Source organism: Pseudorca crassidens, chromosome 2 (assembly GCF_039906515.1).
Source record: "Pseudorca crassidens isolate mPseCra1 chromosome 2, mPseCra1.hap1, whole genome shotgun sequence".
Taxonomy (NCBI): Eukaryota; Metazoa; Chordata; class Mammalia; order Artiodactyla; family Delphinidae; genus Pseudorca; species Pseudorca crassidens.
The window spans coordinates 131,766,088-131,788,852 of record NC_090297.1 but is presented as its reverse complement, the minus strand read 5'-3'; the positions used below and the strand labels follow the sequence as shown (position 1 = coordinate 131,788,852).

Genomic DNA, 22,765 nt, shown 5'->3' with positions numbered 1-22,765 from the left:
AGAAAATTTACTCAATAGCCTACTGGCTTTGGGTAAAGAGAATTTAAAGAATAACCTTACTAGGGTTAGTTATTGGTTGCTATGTTCATCTGATAAGGTGCTGCAAGAAAAGACGAGCTCAGAAAAGGTTGCTGCTTTGCCAGCAGAATTGACAGGTAATATAGAGCGCTAAAAATTCCAGGACTTGCAGTGAAAAACAAAGCTATTTCTCATCTCCAACAAGCAAAAGATAAAACAGAGCAATGCTTTGTATTAGACAGGCCTTCGAAGACTGAAGTTAAGGCCTAATCTCAGGCAAAGACCAAATCAAGGGGTGGACCATTACATCATTTGTTAGGACTTTTAACTGGATTAAAGTGGCACCTAGAAGATCCTTGACTCATAGAAAAGAGACTAAAGACTTTATCCCAGAGAAGTCTCATAAGCTCAGAATACCTATAATCAAACTGATTCAGAGAGGCATGTCTTGAAAAGACTGTGACATAGCTCTTGCAATATGGATTTGACTGAAATTAAATATATGCAAAACCAAAAAAGTCTGTGAGTTCAATTTCCAAAAGTAGCATCAGACTGTGTTAAAAGAGACTTACTGTTAGCGAATTTGGATAGATTTTTTGGATCCCCTATATTCTAAGAGGAGAAGCAGGCTGATAACGTTACTTAGCTTCCAATAGGAGGATGTTCTCCAGTGCCCTCTTCTTGTGACCCAAGAGGATAACAGAAAAGGAAGGACATCCAAGAAGGCAGAGCCAAGAGCCATGAAGAAAAGTCGACTTGGGACCTATATCCAGGGAGTAATCAAAAGCTATTAAACAAGCAGCACTCCTTATTCTTAGAGTATAATTTTTACCACTTTTCTCAGAGGGATTTCAGAATTGTGGACCAGTGCCAGTTATGTTCCTCTCGTTATTCTCCTTTAAAGGGGATGTTTACTGTAGCTGTCTTGTTTTTACTCTACTTTGCCCATCAGGTGTGTGGAAGGCAGAGAACTTGTGATTTTTAGTACACCAGAGTCCAGACTAAGAGAAGCTACGTTGTAACCTGATGTAAATCATGATGTTCTAGATTTTTAAGCCTGATGCTATAACTGGATAAGACATTTAGAATGTCTTGGGGTAAGGTGGAGTAAATCTGAAATATAACAAATGTTTGTAACCAAAAAGACTGACTGGCAGATATTATTACATGTCCACAGCTCCTTTTAGGAGTTCACCATCAGCAGAGTACATTTCCCATTCCTACTAATTTTAAATGGACCCATGTGATTTGCCTTGACCAACGGAATGTGAGTGTGAGAAACATATGCTACATTTGACCAGAGATTTTGAATGTCCCGGCATGCCTTTTCTGGCTTCTTTGTACCCATGTTATCCATCATGAGAAGAACATATGCTGGGTAGCTACTGACCCTGAAACCCTGAAGCCTGTGTCCTTGAGTGAGAGTCAGGTGGAGTATACTGTAACCCAACCCCAAACCTAAGGCAGAACCACTTTAGTCAACTGCAGATGCATGAGTGAGAAATAAATTTTATTATTACAAGACATTGATATTTGGGGATTATTTGTCATGCAGCGTCATCACAGAAAAAACTGGATGGCTGCATCACACCATTTCCTTTCCCATTTTTTGCCTTTCCGTATGTTTCTATTTATCCTTCAAAATTCACCTCAAGTGGTTACCCCTCTGTAAGATCTTCTCAATGTGATTGGGATGAGTTATTTGCTTTATTCTCTGTGTCCCCAACTGAGTTAGTTCATATCTTTGTATTATTATTCATTGGGTAGAAATCTGATCTTTTACCTCTGTTGCACACACTGTGTTGGAAATTCCTGATTCATTTTTGTAAACTTGACTCATAGTTGGCACACAGAAAATATTATTTTAAGTGAAGAAATAAATAAAGGAACCTGAAGGAGTGATCATAGTTGTTTAGTAACCATGGTGTGAGTTGGGAAAAGAGGCTATTCCGCTTCTGCAGATCCTTGCCATTGGGGGGAGCAGCAAGCTTTTAGATTGAGAAATGGTATGAGGCTCATACAAAAAAAAAAAAAAAAAAAAGCTGGATGAATTTGTTTTTTCATGTGTTGGAATTTGGAGCCCTAGATTCTGTAGCTAAGCTTGGAGAGGTGGGAAGATGCTTCCCATGCATGAAGTATTGTACATTCCTGGGTTAGAACATGTTTTCTTTGGGGGGTTGTTGTGGTTTCTTTCTTTTTCTCTTTTCTTTCCTTTTTATTTTATTCCAGCTTTGGAAGCATCCAATGTTTGCAATAACAATAACAACAACAAAAATATGAGGCTGGCCCACTATGAATCAGGAGACAATTTGTACATGCAATGGGTGTAGGGGGTGGGAGGTGGAGGGAGGGGAGAAGAAAGGAAAAACACAGCTGCCAGGAGCTTAACAGAAGAAAATGCCATGCACAACACGTGGCTGGCACAGTGGGCAGCAACATCTGTTCTCGATAAGGACCCCCGGTGTGTGCTGCTGTGTGTGCACGTGTGTGTTCATGTGCGTGTGTAAGGAAACACCCAGGCTCTGGGCTTCAGGAAGTCTGCTCGTGGCTGCAGGCTCACTAGTCTGAAATGCTGCCCTCAGTGGCGGCCTCTCACCGTGAGTTAGATCTGCAGCCAACTTATTCTTGCGAAGTATGTTGCAGGCTAGAATGGGCTGTGGAAAACAAGCCGGAGAAAAGCCACAGGGGCCTCCTGACCCATTTGAATCTTTCTCCTGCCAAGTCCTCATTATTGATCTTAAACAGGAAGGAAAACAATGTATAAGGCTGAAGAGGCTATGGAGAATCCACTGGGGAAAAGAAGGCTTGCTTAGGACCACTGGGCTAGGGGTGTTGAGACAAGGAAGAGACAAGGAGTCTGTTTTCAAAATAGGTGCATATGGTTTGGGGATTTCCTGTTTCTCTTTTTGCTGTTGTTGTTTGGCTAAGCATTTAAAGGCTCGTTTTCTCTCTTATTCTTGTTACTCTGTTCAATGAAACAGAGGGAGAATATGATGGAGGCTTTGTATCCTGAATGCATGATGGGCATTCTCTTAAGGGGAGCATCTGAAGGAAGTCTGCCTCAAGCTGATGGGCTGGAGCTGGGATGCTGCCGGCCGGAGGCAGATCTGAGCTGTGTTAGCCCCTCAAACAAGGTTCTGCTGCCCAGTTTGGGTGCCTACACCTGGAAAGGTGGATCCAAAGGGACACAAAAACTAGCTCAAAGCTGCGGGCCTGAAAAAAATCACACTGAGTTGAAAGGAGGCAAGCAGAGGCTCTGCTTCTCCTTATTGATTCTTGCTGTAGCTTTATGTCCACACCTAGTAGACATTTGACTTCCTCAGCTGGGACCTCCGGTGAGCAGCATGTAGGATGTGTCCCCTGTCACCAGCACTGTTGCCATGCCTCTGCCTGGCCTTGCTTTGGAAGACTTCTCACACAGGCATGATACTAATGATGATAGTCCTGTACACATGTGTAGCATTTTAGTGTCAATCAATGCTTTCGTAAACATCATGTCATTTGAGAGCCAAAAGAACATTCAAAGTCAACCAAAGGAGACACTGTTTTTCCATAGGAGTTAAATGACTTTAATTGAGGTCACATAACTAAGGAGAAGAAAGGCAATATGTGGAACCAAGCTTTCTCTACCCAATGCACAAACAGCCTTCAAAGAGCTGAAGGGAATCTAAATTTCACCACTCATCCCCGAAGTCCCAAGACAGGGCCATGCTTACTGCAGGCTTTACGCAACAAAAAGAGCATCCAGTAAGAAAAAGACTCTTAAAGGAGTCATAAAGCTCAGGGTCTCTTGGCAATCTTTTTACCCTTTACAAGTTAGCAACAATTTCCTTTTCTCCATAGTAATCAAGCTGCTTCTTAAGATCCTCACCTAGCTGCGAATCTTCTCCCCAATCTGTGGCAGTCCTTAACTGCCTACCTCATTCATTCACTCAAGATATATTTATTGAACATTTACCCTGTGCCAGTCACTGTACCACTGTACTAAGGACTTGAGGTTTATCAGTGAATAAAATATACAAAAAGCCCTGCCCTGTACAGCTTGTATCCCAGTGGGGAAAATAGATATTAAATATAACAAATAATTATTTAGTGAATTAAAAAGTAACAGTCCTATAGAAAATAGGGCAGTGTAAGGGAATGCTGTAGGTTGGAGGATGGGCAGAGAATGAGAGAGGAAGGACAGTTGCAATTTCCAATCAAATGGTCAGAGAAGGGACATTTGGAGAGCTGTGAAAGCCATTGCAAGGACTTTGATTTTTACTCCAAGTGAACTGAGGAATTCTTGGAGGGTTTCAGCAGAAGAGTGCTTGGATTCAGCTTACATTTTAACAGGCCCCTTTGGCTGATGTGTTGAGAATAAACAGTGGTGAGGCAGGGGTAGGAGTGAGACCAGTTGGGAGGCTATTGCAGGAATCCAGGTAGCAGAGGATGATAGCTCAAACCAGGGTGGCAGCAGCTGAGATGGTGAAAGGTGACTGGACTGTGGATGGATTTTCAAGGTAGAGCTAGTAGGATTACCTGATGAATTGGCTGTGGAGGATGAGAGAAAGAGGGGGATTAAGATGACATCAAGGATTTTGTCCTGAGCAACGGGAAGGATGAAGTTGTCATCAACTGAGATGGGAAAGTCTGCACAGAGAAATGGGAAACCGCTGCACGTGAACTCCTTGAATTCTGTTTGCTACTCTACAAACTTTGTCTCTAGCCCTTGTTACTTCCTTCCCACCTGACTCAGAGCCAACGGTATTTGAAACCTTTTCTATCCCCTCTTTACCTTGAGTGTCCAGACTCTTAATCAGATTATTACCCACAGATAATAAATATATTAAAGTTTTATTCATATCAAAAGTCTTTCCATAAACACTGTTTTCCACTTAAGTTACTGTTCATCTCACTCCTTGTACTGGCCAACTTTTGGAAACAATATTTTTATTTGCCGCATCTGCTTTCGTATCTATTTCTCAACCTACTGCCCTCTCCCCTGTTCCACTGTTACCACTGTGTCTGGGATTACAGTGAGTGCTGAAATTATAAGCCTAATTGTCTCTTGTCAATACTCAACTTGTTCGTCTGCTCTGTAGCACTGAACACTATTTACCATCTCTCTCCTCTTCCATGGTTTTTCTACAGCCATTCTCTCCTGTACTTTCTCCTTTTCTCCTCATTCTCTAACACTTCCTCTGTTCTTCCCTTGTATTACTTCCCTCCTCCCAGGTCTTTTTTCCTCACCTCTCTCCATTCACATTCCTGGCATGATCACATCCCCTCACCTATCTTTAATTATCATCCATATTTTCCTCACTTCTCAACATAAGTCACGAACTGAGACTGTGCTCCTGAACGCTAGACCTTTTATTTCCAACTCCGCTAAACTCAGTCTAAAGCCAAGCTCATTTTTGTCTCCTAAAAGCCTGCTTCTTTTTCTTTACAGAGATGAATGACATTCACTATCCATCCAAACGCCAGGGAGTTAGATTTAGATCTTCATCTTCCCCATTGGATGGGATTTTAGAATCGATTTTGTATCTTAAAAGGAAAGGCCTCAGCGGTGGCTTCTTTCCATCCCTACCTGGCGGGACCGTGTCTGGGCTCTCACCGTCTCTCTCTTGAGATACAGGCACTGTCTCCTAACCATTCTCTTCTCGAAGGGCTTCATCTTCACCAATGTATCTCATCTTGTAGCTTCCTAGTGATGCTCCTCCCCAATGCCATTGGAATAAATTTGATAGACCAAGTATGGCCACATTCAAGCCACTCCCTCATCTAGCCTGAGTCCCTCTAGCCTCAACTGTAGTCTCCACATGGTTCTCCAGACACTCCCTGTGTTTCAGATCCCTGCGCCTTGTGCTCATAACATCTCCTCTGCCCATAGGGCTTTCTACTTTAACGCCAACTAGTGGAACCATTAAATCCTACATGAGTATCTCTTTGCTCTGAATTCTTCCCCAAATTGTATGTCCCACATCCACCTCCTGCCTGTTCAGTAAGCAAACACAATCACTTTCTTTCCTCTGTTTCCACAGCACTTTGAACTTGCTCCTCCCCGCAAGTTAGAGTGGATTCCCAGGAGACAGGAGCTTTGTTTTCTTTCCCTTCATATCCCTAGAGTCAGAGACTATACATGGACAATAAATGTATATTCTGTGAATAAGTGCATCCTTATCTAAAACCTGCACTTTCACGAGTTAAGCACCTTAAAGAGGTTTCTGCTTGACTCTAGGTCAAAATAAGAAGTTAGAAGAGACAGTAGAGGGAAAAAAATACCAAAATAAGGAACATCGTCTCTGTCAGGTGCGTCTGTTTTCTTCCATATAGGCATAAATTCTGTTGAAGGGAGTGGTGAGTAGTAACAGTATAATGACCACTGCACATGTCCTACATCCCAGGCTTAGCACTGGTAAGACATGTGAATTGAATTTGTTTTTATATGTGCTCCCTCAGCCCCACTGAAACGGGAATAAAAAGATAAACAAGGTATGAAATCACAAGAGAAAAGAGAACAGGAGAGACAACAACAGCAAATGGAGAATTCAACAATGTTTAAGAAAGTGGGAAATGTATGGATGAATAGTAGCTGACAGAGCAGATCTGAGAAAACAGATACCTAAGTGCCTGAAATGCACAGAATACCGGAAAAAACTCAAGAATTAGGAGTGTCAGGGACCCCTGCAGGCAGCTATACAGGTGTGTCTTGTGGGGGCGGTGTGTGCGCATGTGTGAGAGAGAGGGAGAGAGAGAGAGGGAGACAGAGAGAGAGAGAGAGAGCGATTGCGTCAGAGAGCTCAACCCCCCCCTTCTATATTAGGAAGTCAGTAAATAATTCCATAAATGAAAAAAAAATCAAGGTTGGCAGTGGAAGCATTATTAAACAGATGATAGGTGTATAGATATATGTAGTTATATATTTATAGATGCAATTTCCAGATGAAATAAAAGGAGTGACGAGGAGAAGCAGAAAAGATGACAGAGTTGTGTCTGCCAAGGGCGGCTGAGGTTAGCCAGAGAGTGGCAGGCACTGCCCGTCCTCCAAGTAAACCCAGAGGTGCTAACTGGCTTTTTAAACTAGGTACATGTACAGTAGTACTTTTATAGAATTAAAGTTAAGTTTAAAAAATATTACATGAAAATATGGCTAATGAGGGCAGACCTGAGAGTGAAACCCATTAGTCAGGGGTTGAAACGTGCATCCTTTCTGCTGTGCCTGCTATTTGCGGCAATCTGCAAATAACTGCCATCAGTTTGGGACAGTCACCCTTTTTTTGTCACCATTTCATTATAGGGTTAGTCAGAACATACACACCCACATACGCACATATGTATATAGGCATACATATATACTTCATATACTTTTAAAAAGTAAGTGTAAGAGACTTAGTAGAGTACTTTGCTATCCCTCAGTCACAATCAGCAAGTATTTAATAAAATAATTTCACTTAAAGGAATATCTATTTTAGTAGGATAAATTAGAAATGACTCAAATTATATGAACTTTCTGAAAGGGCTTGTCAATATGACGATTTAATAAAGGCATATGCAAATGACCATGAGGGTAAAATGGTAAGCTAGTCAATGCTTTATGGACTTTAAGAACGGTCTCAGTGAACATATTTGAGTCACACTTAGACCGTATTTAAAACGTATTTTAGGAGCACAGTTAGAAATCTTAGTGGAGAAGGGCCTTAGGAGAAGAGGAAAGGGGTAGAGTTACTTACAGATATCATCTGATTATATTTGTTTACTTCTAATTCTTATAATCTCAGCATAATCATTAGGAAGCCAAGTTGAAGAACAGAAGGTAGCATTTCCATAATGCTACTTTTACAGGTGAGTAATATTTCAATTGTCTGCAAAGTTGGGCTAGAAATGAAGAATCAAAAGAACAGAACAATAAGGAAAAGCACAGAGTAAATCAGAAAAAGGGTGTGGTTGGAGGAGAAAAAGGGAAAAACCCATGTCATAAAGAGAATTAACAGAGTGAGAGAGTGGCCCACCCAGGAGGCCGGAGAAGACAAAAGCAGCAAAATGCAGCCTGGTAGAAAGCCCACCGGGATGTCACAGTGTGGCTCCCAGGGAGTCTTAAGCATAAATTCTCATGGATGTTGTTAATCTAGAGGAGGTTTTACAATTTACATGGTTGTGCTTTCAATGTTTTACTTTTTAAAAGAGCAGGGGAAAAAAACACAGTGGTTTTAGCTTTCAGTATGAAAAAACTAGTCCTAATTAACATTTGGAGTCCGATTTTCAGAGATTCCAACTGGAGGATCTAAAGTAGAGCCCTGAACCGAACGGGATTCTGGACAAGCCTAAAGACATACCCAGATTTCCAGGCCAGTGCAGAGACTGCACAAAACTGGCAGTGAAATTCACAAACAAATCTCGGGGGGATTGGACCCGGCAGCCAGTGAGCCTGGAAGACAGTTCCAACGTAAGTTAATTTTCTTTTTTTTCTCTGGATTTTAGCACGTCTAACACATACTTAGATTTAGATTTGTGAGGACCCACACTATCCCTACCAGAAGTGGAGTAGCTGTTCTCATTACTAGCTGCTAAGCCATTATTATTTCCACCCTAATTAACTTCTTTTCACCCACAGATACTAAAGAACTTGGCAAGAATGTCAAAAGTAAGTCCATATGATCTGTCCTCTGAGAAGCATGGGAAAGAATGATTATAATGTCTGATTTGTAAACAGCTAAAGTGTGGCAAAGAGAAGTTTAATTGTTGGCTATCATTTAAATGACAAAATGTAAATGAAAAGGAAATAAGAGAAGTTAAACAACTTCGCCATCTCAGTGCCCAAAGTGATAAAGTTGGGTTGGAACATTTGGTTTTCTAAATACAGGTATCATAAAAAAAGATTCATTTTTCTCTTTTTAATAAGGAATTTATAAAGACAGACTCACGTGAGAGGTTTTTTTGAAAAGATCAGTAGAAATTCAATCTGGTCACACTTCAAAGACCAAGTTTGGGGCATTTATTAAAAGAAATCTGTGACTATCTAGTGATGAAAAAGGCATTACTAAAGCACAGTAATAGAGATAAACCTTACAAACAAAAAGGATAAAAGTTTGAGAAAAGAATGGCTGAACAGGTTTCACGGTGAGGCTGAGTGAAATTATATACATTTATATATGACATCTTGTGCTAAAAATCAAGGGGACAAAACCCTAACAGAAATAAAAGCCTTCCTCCAAAAGGGCCACACATCATGCGGAGGCCCATAAAAATCACTTATTTCTCGGGTATTTATCACGTGCAGGCTAGCCTGTGACCCTCTCCCACCCCCATCTCTGATCATCACATTCAGATCTGCATGCAGGCATTCTGCACCCAAGTATAAAGCGCGTCTCCTAAAATGGGGCATTTTAGTCTGATTCTAGCTCCTCTCTACTCCTTCTGGGCTCAGAGTCTGGGAAAGAAGAAAAGGTGCAATAAAACCTCGATTTTCATGCCATCATTTCCACCTCATGAATTATGTATCGGCCCTCACATCCTAGAGGTACAGCAGTAAACCCAGGCAGTGCCCATGAGTGATCGAGAAGCACATGTCCCAGACACAGCTAACAGGGCTACCATCTGGAATACAAATAATAAAAGGGAGGCAGAGAGAGGTCCAAGACAACACAGAAGAAAGAATCTAAGGAATGATGGAGCAGATGGAATGAATTAGTGATGGAAGCATTGTTGGTATCAGCTACTAAATGTGTAAAAATAATACAACTGCCCACCTACATTTAAGTAAACGCAGCCACTTCACTAAAGCTAAACTTGTCCCCAACGCCTCCTCACCCCTGTCTTTCCGCTCCCAGTTCCCTCCTGTACAAATTCCTATCAAGGTACTCGTTATAGTCATGACACTTAAAAATATCCCTACTGGTTGCCTTCAGAAAACACAAATATATTTACATTTAAATCCATGGAGTGATAGATTTACAAGGAGTGAGAATACCGAACCATCGTCTGTGTCTGAGACATCAGAAAATATTTAACCATATCAGAGAGAAGACAATACACATCCCTTTAAAATGCTCCAAAGGCTAATATGCCTTTAAACAGTTCCCTTTATAAACTTCTATAAAGTTTAACAGTTCCAGGATATTCTCACACAGATTTACTTTAAATAGTTCATTCAGCTTTTTAAGCCCATTATTTTCTGTCCTGTGGTTATTGGGGGATGCTGACTGTTAACTCTTCTCTATATAAAATGTTTACTACATGAAAATACTTACTACATTAATCTTTATCCTTCTCTTTTAGGCTTAAAGATCCCAATTCTTTTTATTTTTCACCAAAGGTATTATTATCAAGCTTTTGATATTATTTTTGTGACCTGCAGCACGTTATGTGTTTTCTAATGGCTATAGAAGTTGGACCCAGAGAGAACACAGGATCAGATCAATGGTGAGAATAATGATAGGCAATGAAATACTCGGGTTTTCGGTTGGTCTCACTTACACTTATTGGCAGGTAGCTTGTCATTTTAAGAACATAGGCTACTGTTTACCCACAATGAACCATCATTTAAAAAATTTAACTGTAATTTTAAAACAATTAAGTCTTTTCTGGCTTATAAGAATTTCAGTTTTACCACTGTCTGCCACATATTTTTACCTCTATCCTTGATCTTTCTAATGTTATTCTATTTCAGGTGATTTCTTTATTTATTCAAGAACTATTGGAAGACCTAAATAGACATTTCTCCAAAGAAGACATACAGATGGCCAAGAAACACATGAAAAGATTCTCAACATCACTAATTATTAGAGAAATGCAAATCAAAACTACAATGAGGTATCACCTCACACCAGTCAGAATGGCCATCATCACAAAATCTACAAACAATAAATGCTGGAGAGGGTGTGGAGAAAAGGGAACACCCTTGCACTGCTGGTGGGAATGTAAATTGATACAGCCACTATGGAGAACAGTATGGAGGTTCCTTAAAAAACTAAAAATAGAACTACCATATGACCCAGCAATCCCACTACTGGGCATATACCCAGAGAAAACTATAATTCAAAAAAACCACATGCACCCCAATGTTCATAGCAACACTATTTACAATAGCCAGGACATGGAAGCAACCTAAATGTCCATCGACAGAGGAATGGATAAAGAAGACGTGGTGTATATATATATATATATATATATATAATGGAATATTACTCAGCCATTAAAAGGAATGAAATTGGGTCATTTGTAGAGATGTGGATGGACCTAGAGTCTGTCATACAGAGTGAAGTAAGTCAGAAAGAGAAAAGCAAATATCGTATAATAACGTATATATGTGGAATCTAGAAAAATGGTATAGATGATCTTAGCTGCAAAGCAGAAATAGAGACAGAGACGTAGAGAACAAATGTATGGACACCAAGGGGGAAAGGGGTGGGGTGGGAGGAATTGGGAGACTGGGACTGACACATATATATTATTGACGCTATGTATAACTGATGGGAACATGCTGTATAGCACAGGGAACTAACCTAGTACACTGTGGTGACATAAATGGGAGGGAAGTCCAAAAGGGAGGGGATATCTGTATGTGTATGGTTGACACATTTTGCTGTGCAGTGGAGGCTAACAGAACATTGTAGAGCAACCATACTCCAATGAAAATTAATTTAAAAGAAAAAGAACCCACTAGATAAATGGTTAACTATTGGTAGATGGAACCTTTTTCTCCAAGATGTGATGTGGATGCTATTGCATACAATTATCTTTGAGTGTATTAATTCATTCCTGCCCAGTGCCTCTCAAAGTGCAGTTGAGGACCACCTACATTAGAAGGACCTGGGGTATTTCTGAAAAAAACAAATTCTTGGACTCCACACAAGACTTGATATGTAAAAATTGGGAGGGAGGGGCAGAACCTAAGAATCTACATTCAAAAAATAAGCACTCCAAGTAATTCTTAAGCACACTTTAAAAACAAAAACAAAAAGAAAAAACTATCAGCAGAGTCCACTGCCCATGTGAAATGAGTAAAGACAAGGTGTGGCCAGAATAAGTCTTGAGTTTTCCACTGGATGGACCATCCCAGTTCAGCACAATCTACAGTAGTGATCCAACATGTGGTCAACTCCTTAGGTGTCTTCTTAAATTAGGGGTATATCGTTTGGACTAGAATGACACACCTGCTAAATTTAAAAAGTGATTTCTCCTTTATCTCTTTGACCAATCATTCTGTCACAAAACATCACACTGAAAAGGAGAGTATATCCCTTATAAATACAGGACTTAGAGAAGTTTGTCCCAGAAGTCTTCCTAGTAGAAAAACCAAGCTTGCAGGCCCACAGGCTTTATTGTTCAACCCCCTTTTCTTTTAAAATGGTACATGCTACATAGCTTTACTTTCAGTCTTCTGTAAGCTCCTTATTCCTTTGAGAACATCAAAATGATTGGACAGGGACTCCGAAGAGTCTTACTAAGCAATTCTTTACCTAATCTTCTTCCAGATCAGCTTGGTCTCTCACTCTCTTAATGTATATGCACCTACATATGTATTTCCTGCCACTGTCTTAGAATAATAGATAGTGGGAAGAAGCATTAATTTTTCGGTGAGTAACAGAAGTCACTCAGTATGACTGATAAATGAGATTCAATTAATGTTTACTGAACATTCATACAATAGGCGCTTGCTCGTCCTTTATCATGTTCTGACTCTCATATCCACCCTTTCTTAGTCTGAGTTCTCTCTTGCCAGCTAGAACCAGGAGGATGGAAGAAAAACCAAAAGCAGAACTGACCTTGGACTGAAGCCAAGGAAGGACGGTGCCAACAGACTTCCAAAATGCAACCCATCCAGTGAGTAAGAAATCAAAGCTAACCATTAAAGCCACAAATCTTAACAGAAAGATCAAAATCTATGCAGAAGGCAAAAATCCCCAGAAACAAGGGATATTTCCAGTTATTCCTGAAAAATCAGCATGACTCACATTCTCCCGAGGTATGACCTCTTCAAAGGCTCCCAAACGACACACCCCTGGGTGCATCTCCACAGTTTTCTGAATCAGGTATCTGACGAACAAGTTTAAAGGATAAATTGTATCCACCTGATTTTAAAGCTGAGGAGCTTAAATTCAGAGATGTTAACAGACTTGCCCAAGGAAACATGTACTAAGGGATGGAACTGAGGTTCAAGCCTGCCTCAGGACCCCTGACAGCCTTCCTCTGGCTCCTCTGGGTTGCCCCTGTTGCAAAGCTTTCTGATTCTATGCATGGCAGGGTTGTAATTCTCTCCTTCACCTTCTACTCCTTCCCTACCTTTCCTTCCACTGTGCTGCTCCTCAGAAATCCAATATAATCGTTCTCAATTCGAGACTTTCAAAGTCAAACGTCTACCTTCAACTCTCTCTCCCTGCCTTTAGAGGGGTAGAAGCAGGTATCATTGAAGAATTAGGTCTGTGTTTTTCAAAGGAATAAAACACATCCTACAACTCAGAAGCTCACAGACTGTAGGAAGGACAGACCTGTCATATAATCTTGAAATAATGTGATAAGTGAGAAGACAGGCATTTACAAGGGTATGTATAAGAATTTATAGGAGAAATAGTAGCATGTTCAGAGAGACTTACTTGAAATACCCAAAAAAATCTTTAAAAGTTTTCTAAATTTTATTGGAAGCCTCAATAACATCAATTAACCATGGCCACCTGCAGTATATAATACTCATAAAGATATAAATTGGGTGTGAGTGGACTCTTTCTTGATTCTTAATATGTACATATTGTTTCAATAAGAGCCCATCCTTACATAGTGATGTATATCGTTCCTTAGGCAATACCACTACGAATATGTTATATTATTTGGCAATTTACATAGCACCTTAACATCAGTTATTTCACTTGACTCTCACAGGAGTTTTGAGAGAAAGCCAGACAGATACAACACATAGCTAAAAGGGTAGACTCAGAATTTGAACCTAATTCTTCTGACATCATTCCACCTCCGTCCTCCTCCACAGCTGCCCCCACGTTTTTTTTTTTTTTTTGAAAAAGCACAACTCTACAAGAACCTTCAAAATGTTAAAGAGAGAATTATCAGAAACTGTAATCCAAAATGGGGGGCTGCTGACAAGCACAACAAACTTGTAAGAAATACGTGCTCACAGAAAAAGCAGAACCAAAATGTAGGTTGATGGGCACTCAATTTTAATCATCCTACAGGAAGGAAATTAGTCATTTCTATGCAAAAGGAGGCTGGAAGTGTGGTCTTTATTTCCAGCTGCATTCCCTAGAGAACAAGATGTTCTTAGTTTAATGGAACCTAGGACTGTAGACTTTGTTAGAATTAATAAATATGACTTTTTGGAAGGAAGGAAGGAAGGAAGGAAGGGAGGGAGGGAGGGAGGGAGGGAGGGAGGGAGGGAGGAAGGAAAAAGAAGATAACACATATGATCTGATGGTATAATGTGTTCATTGACGGAGTGAACGCTCACTTCAATTATCACCCCACAAAATGAGGACAACCCTCCCTGCTACCCGCCCCCCCATACTGGGAAAAGAGTGCACTCAATTGGCCAAGCATTGGCAGAATAAGTCTTTGTTTTCTACACAGTTATCATTGACTATTTGTGTGCTTGTCTATAATTTTAATGGGCACAGGTCTGGGATAAGGTTAACAATTAGGAAACTAATGCAATAGCCCAGGTGAGAGCTGTTGAGGCCCCAGTGAGGGCAACAGGAGGAATGAGTAGAGCTCCTCATGACCAATTAGATTCAGCAGCTGTCTCCAAGTGATTTGCAAATTGTGGAGCTCAGAGGGTCTCCAGGGAATGGTCTGTTCCCCTTTCTTCCTTTGTTCTTTCCCTTTTCCCATCTTCAGAGTTTGCATCTAACCACGTTGAGGCCACCCAGCAGCTCTGCCCTGCCTTCTGCTGCACTCATTCAGTAAGCATTCATAGAGTGGTTAATAGTGCATAACTACCCTATAAGCATCTACTATGGACCCGGAATGGCATGATGCTTAAACATTTATGTCCATTATCACATTAATCCCTCATCACAACTCCTTAAAAAGGCTGTGTTGCCCCCACTTCCCAATACAGATTAAGACACAAAGGCTTACACCACTCAGCTGACCCAGGATTTGAACCTGTATTTGTTTAACTTCAGAACTTCTCCACCAACCAAATTACCACTCCCTGCCTGTTTGCAAATTACAAAAGAAATAGAAAATACAAGGAGTGTCTGGGTCAAGAAGGTGAAACACAAGAATCAACTAGAAATATAGAATTTAAGGCATGAACAGGTTTGGACTCCAGATACGTGGTACATGCGTGCTCCTGAGAAAATGGGAGCGTAAGTGACCACGAGAAGATGGCATTATTTACATAAGATGTTTCAGAGGGAACCTTCAGTGCTGTCTCTTAAAGAAAAGTGAGAGGCATAGCTAGTGGAGAATTGAAGGCTAAAACTCTGTGGCCAAGGGGATAGGACACAAACAGAGGTGCAGAAGTGACACAACACAGGCGTGAAGTGGGACAGTGAGGGGATTGGTTCAATGCCTCGGCGTACTGAGACCAATAAAGAATGATGTACTTCACTCTTATGAGGTTGAATGTCTTAAGGGGACATCTTAGAATTCAATTCGCTATTGGAAAGCCAAAAAAGAAAACCCTTTTTAGACACTGGGGTACAAAGTATCAGATTTCTGTGCCACACGTTTTAAAACTTGCTCTCACCCACCTAACCCTCTTCGGTTCATCTTGCATCCAGGTCTGTTTTCTCTCCGTCTGTCTCTGACACTCTTTGGTTCTCCCTAATATATTTAGCTGACTTTTTTCCAGTAAAGAACTAAGTGTCTGCCAAGTTGCCCCTAGAACAGGCCAGTTTCAGCCGCTCTTGTCCTTTCTTTTCCATCCTCGCCCTCCCTCTCTGCATTTCTTACTACTTATTCCTTCAGAATTGTTTCTACTTCTCCCCATGCGCCCCACTCTGCACAATTCCTTTTCCCTTTCTACAGGTATTGATTCTTCTTCTTTGTTCCTCCCGTCCACCCCTCTAAGGTTTTTTTTTTCTCTTCCTAGCCTTTGCTGGGAAACAGGAAGCAAAATCATGTCCTGTCAGATCTTGTCCTACCCAGAGAGTCTCGGGAAATACTGTAGAATAATCAGAATGTGAATGAATAATGTAGGCTAAAATGATTCCTAGACAAAGAAGCTTCAAATTAGAGATGCATAGTCTAGGAACCTTCTTGTCTGCTCCCATAGTGACCAGAACGGTGGTTTGCAAACTTAAGCCGTCTTCAGAATCTCCTGGAGCCCTTGTTAAAACACAGATGGCTGATCCCCACCCCCAGAGTCTCTGATTCAGTAAGTCTGGGATGGGGCCTGAGAATGTGCATTTTTAACAGGTTCCCAGGTGATGCCACTTGTTCTGGTCCAGGGGCCATGCTTTGAGAAGCCCTGGAGTGTGGGTACCAACAGGTGTGTGGCAGTCAAGCCTCAGCTGTGTGTGATAGCAGCTGGGCAGAGGGGTCATAAGAGGGAATGAAGGTTTGTTCCTTGTCACGCCAACAAAGGGGCTGAAAGAAGCCTGGGAAGCTCTGGATAAGGGATCCAGAGCATGTGCTGGGGTGTAGCACAGAGGGAGGACAAATGGGGAAAGCTCTGTGTTGTAACCTCCTGGGAAACACCGAAGCCAGCTCCAAGCCCTGCCATCCACCCTCCCTCTTGCGATCATGCCTGGAAGCCACAGAAGGGAATTCTCAGGATCCCTTTGATCTCGCCAAAGTTCTCGAATCCTCTGTCTGTTTATCTCCTTCCTTCCCTGGCCTCCTCGTCCCCCTTGCTACCCCCTGCCCAGTGGATGAGTCACTCACTCCCCTCCCCACCCCACTGCCATCTGTTTTTCTAATGATGGCAGAAGATGAGCTGTTTTGTTGGCCCACACCATAACAAAGCACACTCCATGCTAGCATTTTTCCTGATGCACTCTCAGGATGCTATTTTATTGGTATCATTTCCCCACCCAGTTTTCCCTTTGTCTGAAACCCCACAATTTTCCCCTCTTTGGCCTCATGTAGATCCCAGTTTCCCAGAATTAGATACAAGAAACAGGGATACAGGAGAATCCAGGGACTAACAGGCATGTGGGTTGGGTGTGTATGTGGGGGGAGGGTGCTGGAAGTCAAGGGCAAGTTAAACAGCTCTCTCTAGCGCACTAGGCACAGCCAGAATTATTGAGCATTGCTGCTAAGTGGCTTAATTACTTCCAGTGAAAGACTTTGATGACAAAGCCTAACTCTAGCCTGAGACTACAGTATTTGTATCTGCTACTGGCTATTCCCAGGGTGAGAGGGCTTAAATGGTGTGTGTGTGTGTGTGTGTGTGTGTGTAATATCTCCCATGTCAGGATTCCTGGGTCAATCTCCCTCAGCAAGGCTCTGCCTCATTCTTGACTCTTTCTTGCAAAAACTCCTCTTAATCTAGTGAAGGAATTCACATCCCCCTGAGTCCCCCACTGCTAGGGGAATGCCTTGTGTGAGAAGTAAACAGGATTCCTTGAGGCAGTAAAGGTCTAGTTTGGGTTAATCAACAGTGGACTACAGGACCTCCTCAGAGGTAGGAAACAGAGATGCCTGCATGACCCAGGCAGTTGATGTCAATGAGAGAAGCCCAGTAGGTGAGCAGCTAATTGTGCCCACGGTTGTCAGATATTCTTGTTTTTTTTTGCACAAAGAGTTTTATATTTATTTTTACTTGGGGTGTGTGTGTGTGTGTGTGTGTGTGTGTGTGTGTAAAGTTACATACACACATATGAATTTTACGTGAAAATCCCAATTTTCAAGCATTAGCAACCAAAACAAAATTGTTTTTAGACACTGAGCTGGCCAAACCCCTGTCTGTGGGCCACTGATCTGCAAAACTCTGATCTAACTAAACTCCAGTGAGGCCCGGTTAGAGAATCCCCAAACCATAAATAATTCTGACTTGCTTTTAACTTTTATTAAGTCATTTAAAATGGAACCCTGGAGATTTTGTTAAAATTAAAAAAAAAAAAGGCAACATCAGAAATCCTAGTATCTGTAATTTGGGGATTGTGGAGCTAAATTTAAGAGATTACACGAAGGACATAGGATCTGGGAAAGGGCAAATACTGAAGCAGAAGGACGCAAGTCTCCATAAGGTGAGCAGAACAGAGAGCTCTGGTCTGCGTCTGGGGGAGGGGAGGTGGCTTACCTCACACGACTGGATGCAGTGGATCAGGAGGGGGTCTGGGTGCCACTGACGCCGCCCGGTGCACACGATGCTCTGAAGGGGAAGACGGAAAGAACAGAAAACAAAAGCAAAGACACCTGGTCAGTGAGAGAAGGGGCAAATCCTGAGCTTATCCCACTAGCCCAACCCCTTCCCTGAGGAGCAAGCCCCAGCTGTGCTGCATGAAGAGGTCCTAGGCCATAGTCTGGTCTTTCCTGTGGAGCTGCTAATTCTGCCAGGTGAAGCCAAGGGGGAATCTCTTAATGGAGGGAATCTTTCATTCTCTTCATCATCTTCACCCCCCATGAGCTATCAAATCCAGAATGGTGTAGGTGTGGTTAAAAACAGCATCCTCAATACTAAAATGACTTTAATTTGGCTCTAGGCATAATATTGGTTCCATTTGTTTTGAAATTTTAAATAAAGTTACAAGAAATTGTGAGATGGCTTGTGTTCATCAGGGAAGACCATGGAGTTTTAAAGGCTGAGAAATAGAGCTTCATAAGAAGAGTCTTGAACTAAAAATGGATCTCAGGAATCCTAGATCACAAGATGTGAGTGCCCAAGCAAGGAGTGGGGGCCAAACTGCACTCTCTGCAACTCCTGTTAGCACCATTTATGCCCTCCTTGTGGGAAATAAAAGAGGGTCTACGCACTGGACAAATAGGCTTAATGTGAAACCACCAGGACTCAAAATGGCACCAACATTAAGATGGTGAGAGTGTGAAAATGTGTCTGTGTTAAAACACTGGTGACCTTCTCTGACCATTGACCAGGGCCCAATGACCATTTCCTGATGTGCCTTTAAACAAGTAGTTATCTACTCTTTATGAATAATAATAACTCATTTTCATGGAGTTTTTTTTCTTTTAATTTTTGTATTTAAAGATTTCAAAAGATACACTTCAGGAAAAGAGAAAGTCCCAAAAGATGTTTCAAAGAGAAAAAGAAGTTCTCTTTATAACCTGCTACCAATCCACCCATTTGTGGACTTTCATACTCACATTTTAAATTCAGTACAATAGAAATTCAGGGAAACCAGAAGAAAAATGATGCATTGTGAGATATGAGTTTTACATAAAACAGCACTCCAGTAATTGAAAATTATACATTCTAGAATGCTAAGACTGTACAATGATCAGATTGGAGACATTTGCATATATTAAGCTGTAGGTATATGAGTATATACCTCAGAGTCAGTTATGCAAATGCGCATCTGCAGTATTTTTCTGGAGTTACATTACTATAAACTAAAAGTCCTCCTTCACAGTTTCCCTAAAGAGGCAATAAATACTGTAAACCCTAAAATATTTTTTTGATATTCAAAACTCTATACTGTAATAATGTAGAAGGCGACTTTGCTTAAATTATCATTGCAAAGACACAGACCTACTAGAGAATGGACTTGAGGATATGGGGAGGGGGAAGGGTAAGCTGTGACAAAGTGAGAGAGTGGCATGGACACATATACACTACCAAACGTAAAATAGATAGCTAGTGGGAAGCAGCCGCATAGCACAAGCAGATCAGCTCCATGCTTTGTGACCACCTAGAGGGATAGGATAGGGAGGGTGGGAGGGAGGGAGGGAGACGCAAGAGGGAAGAGATATGGGAACATATGTATATGTATAACTGATTCACTTTGTTATAAAGCAGAAACTAGCACACTATTGTAAAGCAATTATACTCCAATAAAGGTGTAAAAAATAAATAAATAAATAAAAATATCATTGCGCTAAAAAAGAAAAAAAGAATTATCAAATATATACAGTCATTCCTTGATACCCACAGGGGGTTGGTTCCAGGACCCCCGCGGATGCCAAAATCCAAGGCTCCTCAATCCCTTATATAAAATGACATACTATTTGCATATAACATCCTATTTATACTTTAAATCATCTCTAGATTACTTATAATACCTAATACAATGTAAAAGCTATGGAGATGGCTGTAAATACAATGTAAATGCTATGGAAATAGTTGCCTGAAAGCAGCAAATTCAGCTTTTTGGAACTTTCTGGATTTTTCTTTTTTTTCTGAATGTTTTGTTACCAGATAATGGTAATGGCAAAATGCAGTAATTTGAACGCTTGAAATGCAAATACATGGCAACTTTATTCCTTCTCATGCACTGAATCCACTAAGGGCCCCCAGTCCCCACCCTAGTCAGTCAGTCATTCAATTCAGACTAAATGTAGCACTCACTACGACCCAGTTTCCTCAGGGAGCAAGAGGGATCTGAAGATCCACCAGTCCTGTCACTGCCCTCAAAGAACTCAAAGTCTATGGGGGGAGGTAGCTGGAAGTACATCAATTCCTCCACATGAAGGGGAACTTAGCCTCAGCACCCTCACATGACGACCACAGCCAGAACTTGCCAGAACACTCTGAACTGACTGGATCAGTTTCTCTTATGCCCTTCATACCTTCTACTCCATCCACCACCTTTCTACATGCAGGAGTGTTGATCTTCTAATACTTGAGAAATTCTAAAAATACATTGCAAAGGAAAAAAGCAAACAAAAGAAAAAAAACCTAAAAGAAAGAAAGAAAGAAAAAGAGTCTGTCTGTATTTACTTTTAATTCTTTTTCTCCAGTGCTCTTTTTTTTAACCACAGACGCTTTTGGTTTTCTTTTGTGACCATCTCTCCAGATTAATGTTCTGTGGAACTCACTTTAGGAAATGCTACTCAATAGTTATCTGATGGAAACAATACATGTGCATTTTTTTTCACATAACAGCTTCTTCATTTTGCTCTGCTGAAGCAAATTGCAATTACCATTTATTGTGAAATTTGTGATAGCTCTCTTTCCAGTCTTTTTTTCATCACTGTTCCATTTGTAGTACCAGCCTCTACATCTCTACTCTGCATCAGTAGTGGGCCTCCATTTTATTTTATATATATATATTTTTTTAACATCTTTATTGGAGTATAATTGCTTTACAATGGTGTGTTAGTTTCTGCTTTATAACAAAGTGAATCCGCTATACATATACATTCTCCAGTGCTCTTTTCTCTTGTTATTTCCAATTTATTTTTTACACCTTTGTTGTTTTTTTTGTGGATGCACCATGTAGCTTGTGGGATCTCAGTTCCCCAACCAGGAATTGAATCTGGGCCACAAGCCCAGAATCCTAACCACTAGGCCACCAGGGAACTCCCCTACATCTTTGTATTTTTATGTAATTTAATTTTATTATTATGTGATACATGTTCACAGTATAAAATCTAAAAAGCATAAAAGGATACACAATCTCCCCAACTACTCAATTTCCTGCATACTATTTTTAGTTCTTTTTTATGTCATTACAGATAGTCTATGAACATACATACATATATAAAATTATTTATTTCCTCACACAAAGTATGAAATACTATAATTTTATTTAGTGCTTTAGTTTATTGTTGTGTGACTGTCTAACTTTATTTTACTTCATAGTATTTCTTGGTGTTCTGTTCATTTGATGGTATACGGATTGCTGCATTCTATTGACTGCATATTATTCCATTTCATGGATGTACCTTAATTTACTTAATCAGACCCATATTAATGGATATTCAAGTCATTTTCAGTCTTTTGCTCTAACAAACAAAGCTTACGTATAAATCATTTCATACATGTGCAACTACATCTGTTCAATAAGCTCATGATAGTGGGATTGGCAATACCCATCTCAATGAATTTTTTAATATTCTATAATTCAGTCTTAAGACTAATTCAGACTGGCAACCTCCTTGATCTCTGTACAGATTACAAAAGTTTCTGGTAACTGTGTCATATACCTTCCTAGACTGCAAAATCCTTGAGAATAGGGACTGTCTCCGACTCACACATCTTATTTCAGTGACTTAGAGAGAGACAACGTTCAACAAGTACTTGTCAACCGTTAAATAGGTTGTTGTACCTTTAGGTTTCTTCTTTATCTTCTGGCCTATGAAAGTCACTCATCTCATATGAAAAGATCTGCATATAGAATTAATTGAATAACTACTTACTGATCAAAATTGGAGGAAAATTTTAAATGTTTTTCAGATCCTACATTTTATGGGCACATTTGTGGTAGTGAGGTGAAAGAGGAAAGTGAAATGGGAGGAAAACTAGTGAGAAGTTGGCATAGAAGGGCTAGCTCCTGGTGAGGTGTGTTAAATTAATTAAACAAGGAGGCCATTACACTGAGGTGGCTCTAATGCCACGGTGGCCTGTGGAAGCAAAGCAGAATCTAAGCCTGTCAATGTCTCAAGGTTATGAAATTGAAACCAAAGGGCAATCAATCATGAACAACCAACTTGGCTTTAAGCTATAACCAATCAATAATGTCCTTACTTTGCTTCTGCCTTTTCTCTATAATCAAGTCTCTCCCCAGCTGCTGTTGGTGGAGTACTCCTAAACCCAGTATGGCACTACCCGATTTGAATTGTTTTTTGCTCAGATAAACTCTTAAAATATTTAATATGCCTCAGTTTATCGTTTAACAGTTCAATATGATTTTCTTATTTTCTGGAATGTTTTTGACAAATTATAATCCTATATATTACATTTAAA

At 40.6% G+C, this 22,765-nt stretch overlaps 1 protein-coding gene across 3 annotated transcripts in view; it reads right to left on the bottom strand.

Annotated features, from left to right (window-relative positions):
- Positions 1-22,765, bottom strand: part of PAPPA2 (pappalysin 2) — a 488,087-nt gene that overhangs the window by 19,010 nt on the left and 446,312 nt on the right. For all 3 annotated transcript variants that reach the window (XM_067728728.1, XM_067728730.1, XM_067728729.1), the window contains one exon: positions 18,203-18,274. In XM_067728728.1, coding sequence (XP_067584829.1) covers positions 18,203-18,274 — 72 coding nt within the window. The remainder of the gene's footprint in view (positions 1-18,202; positions 18,275-22,765) is intronic.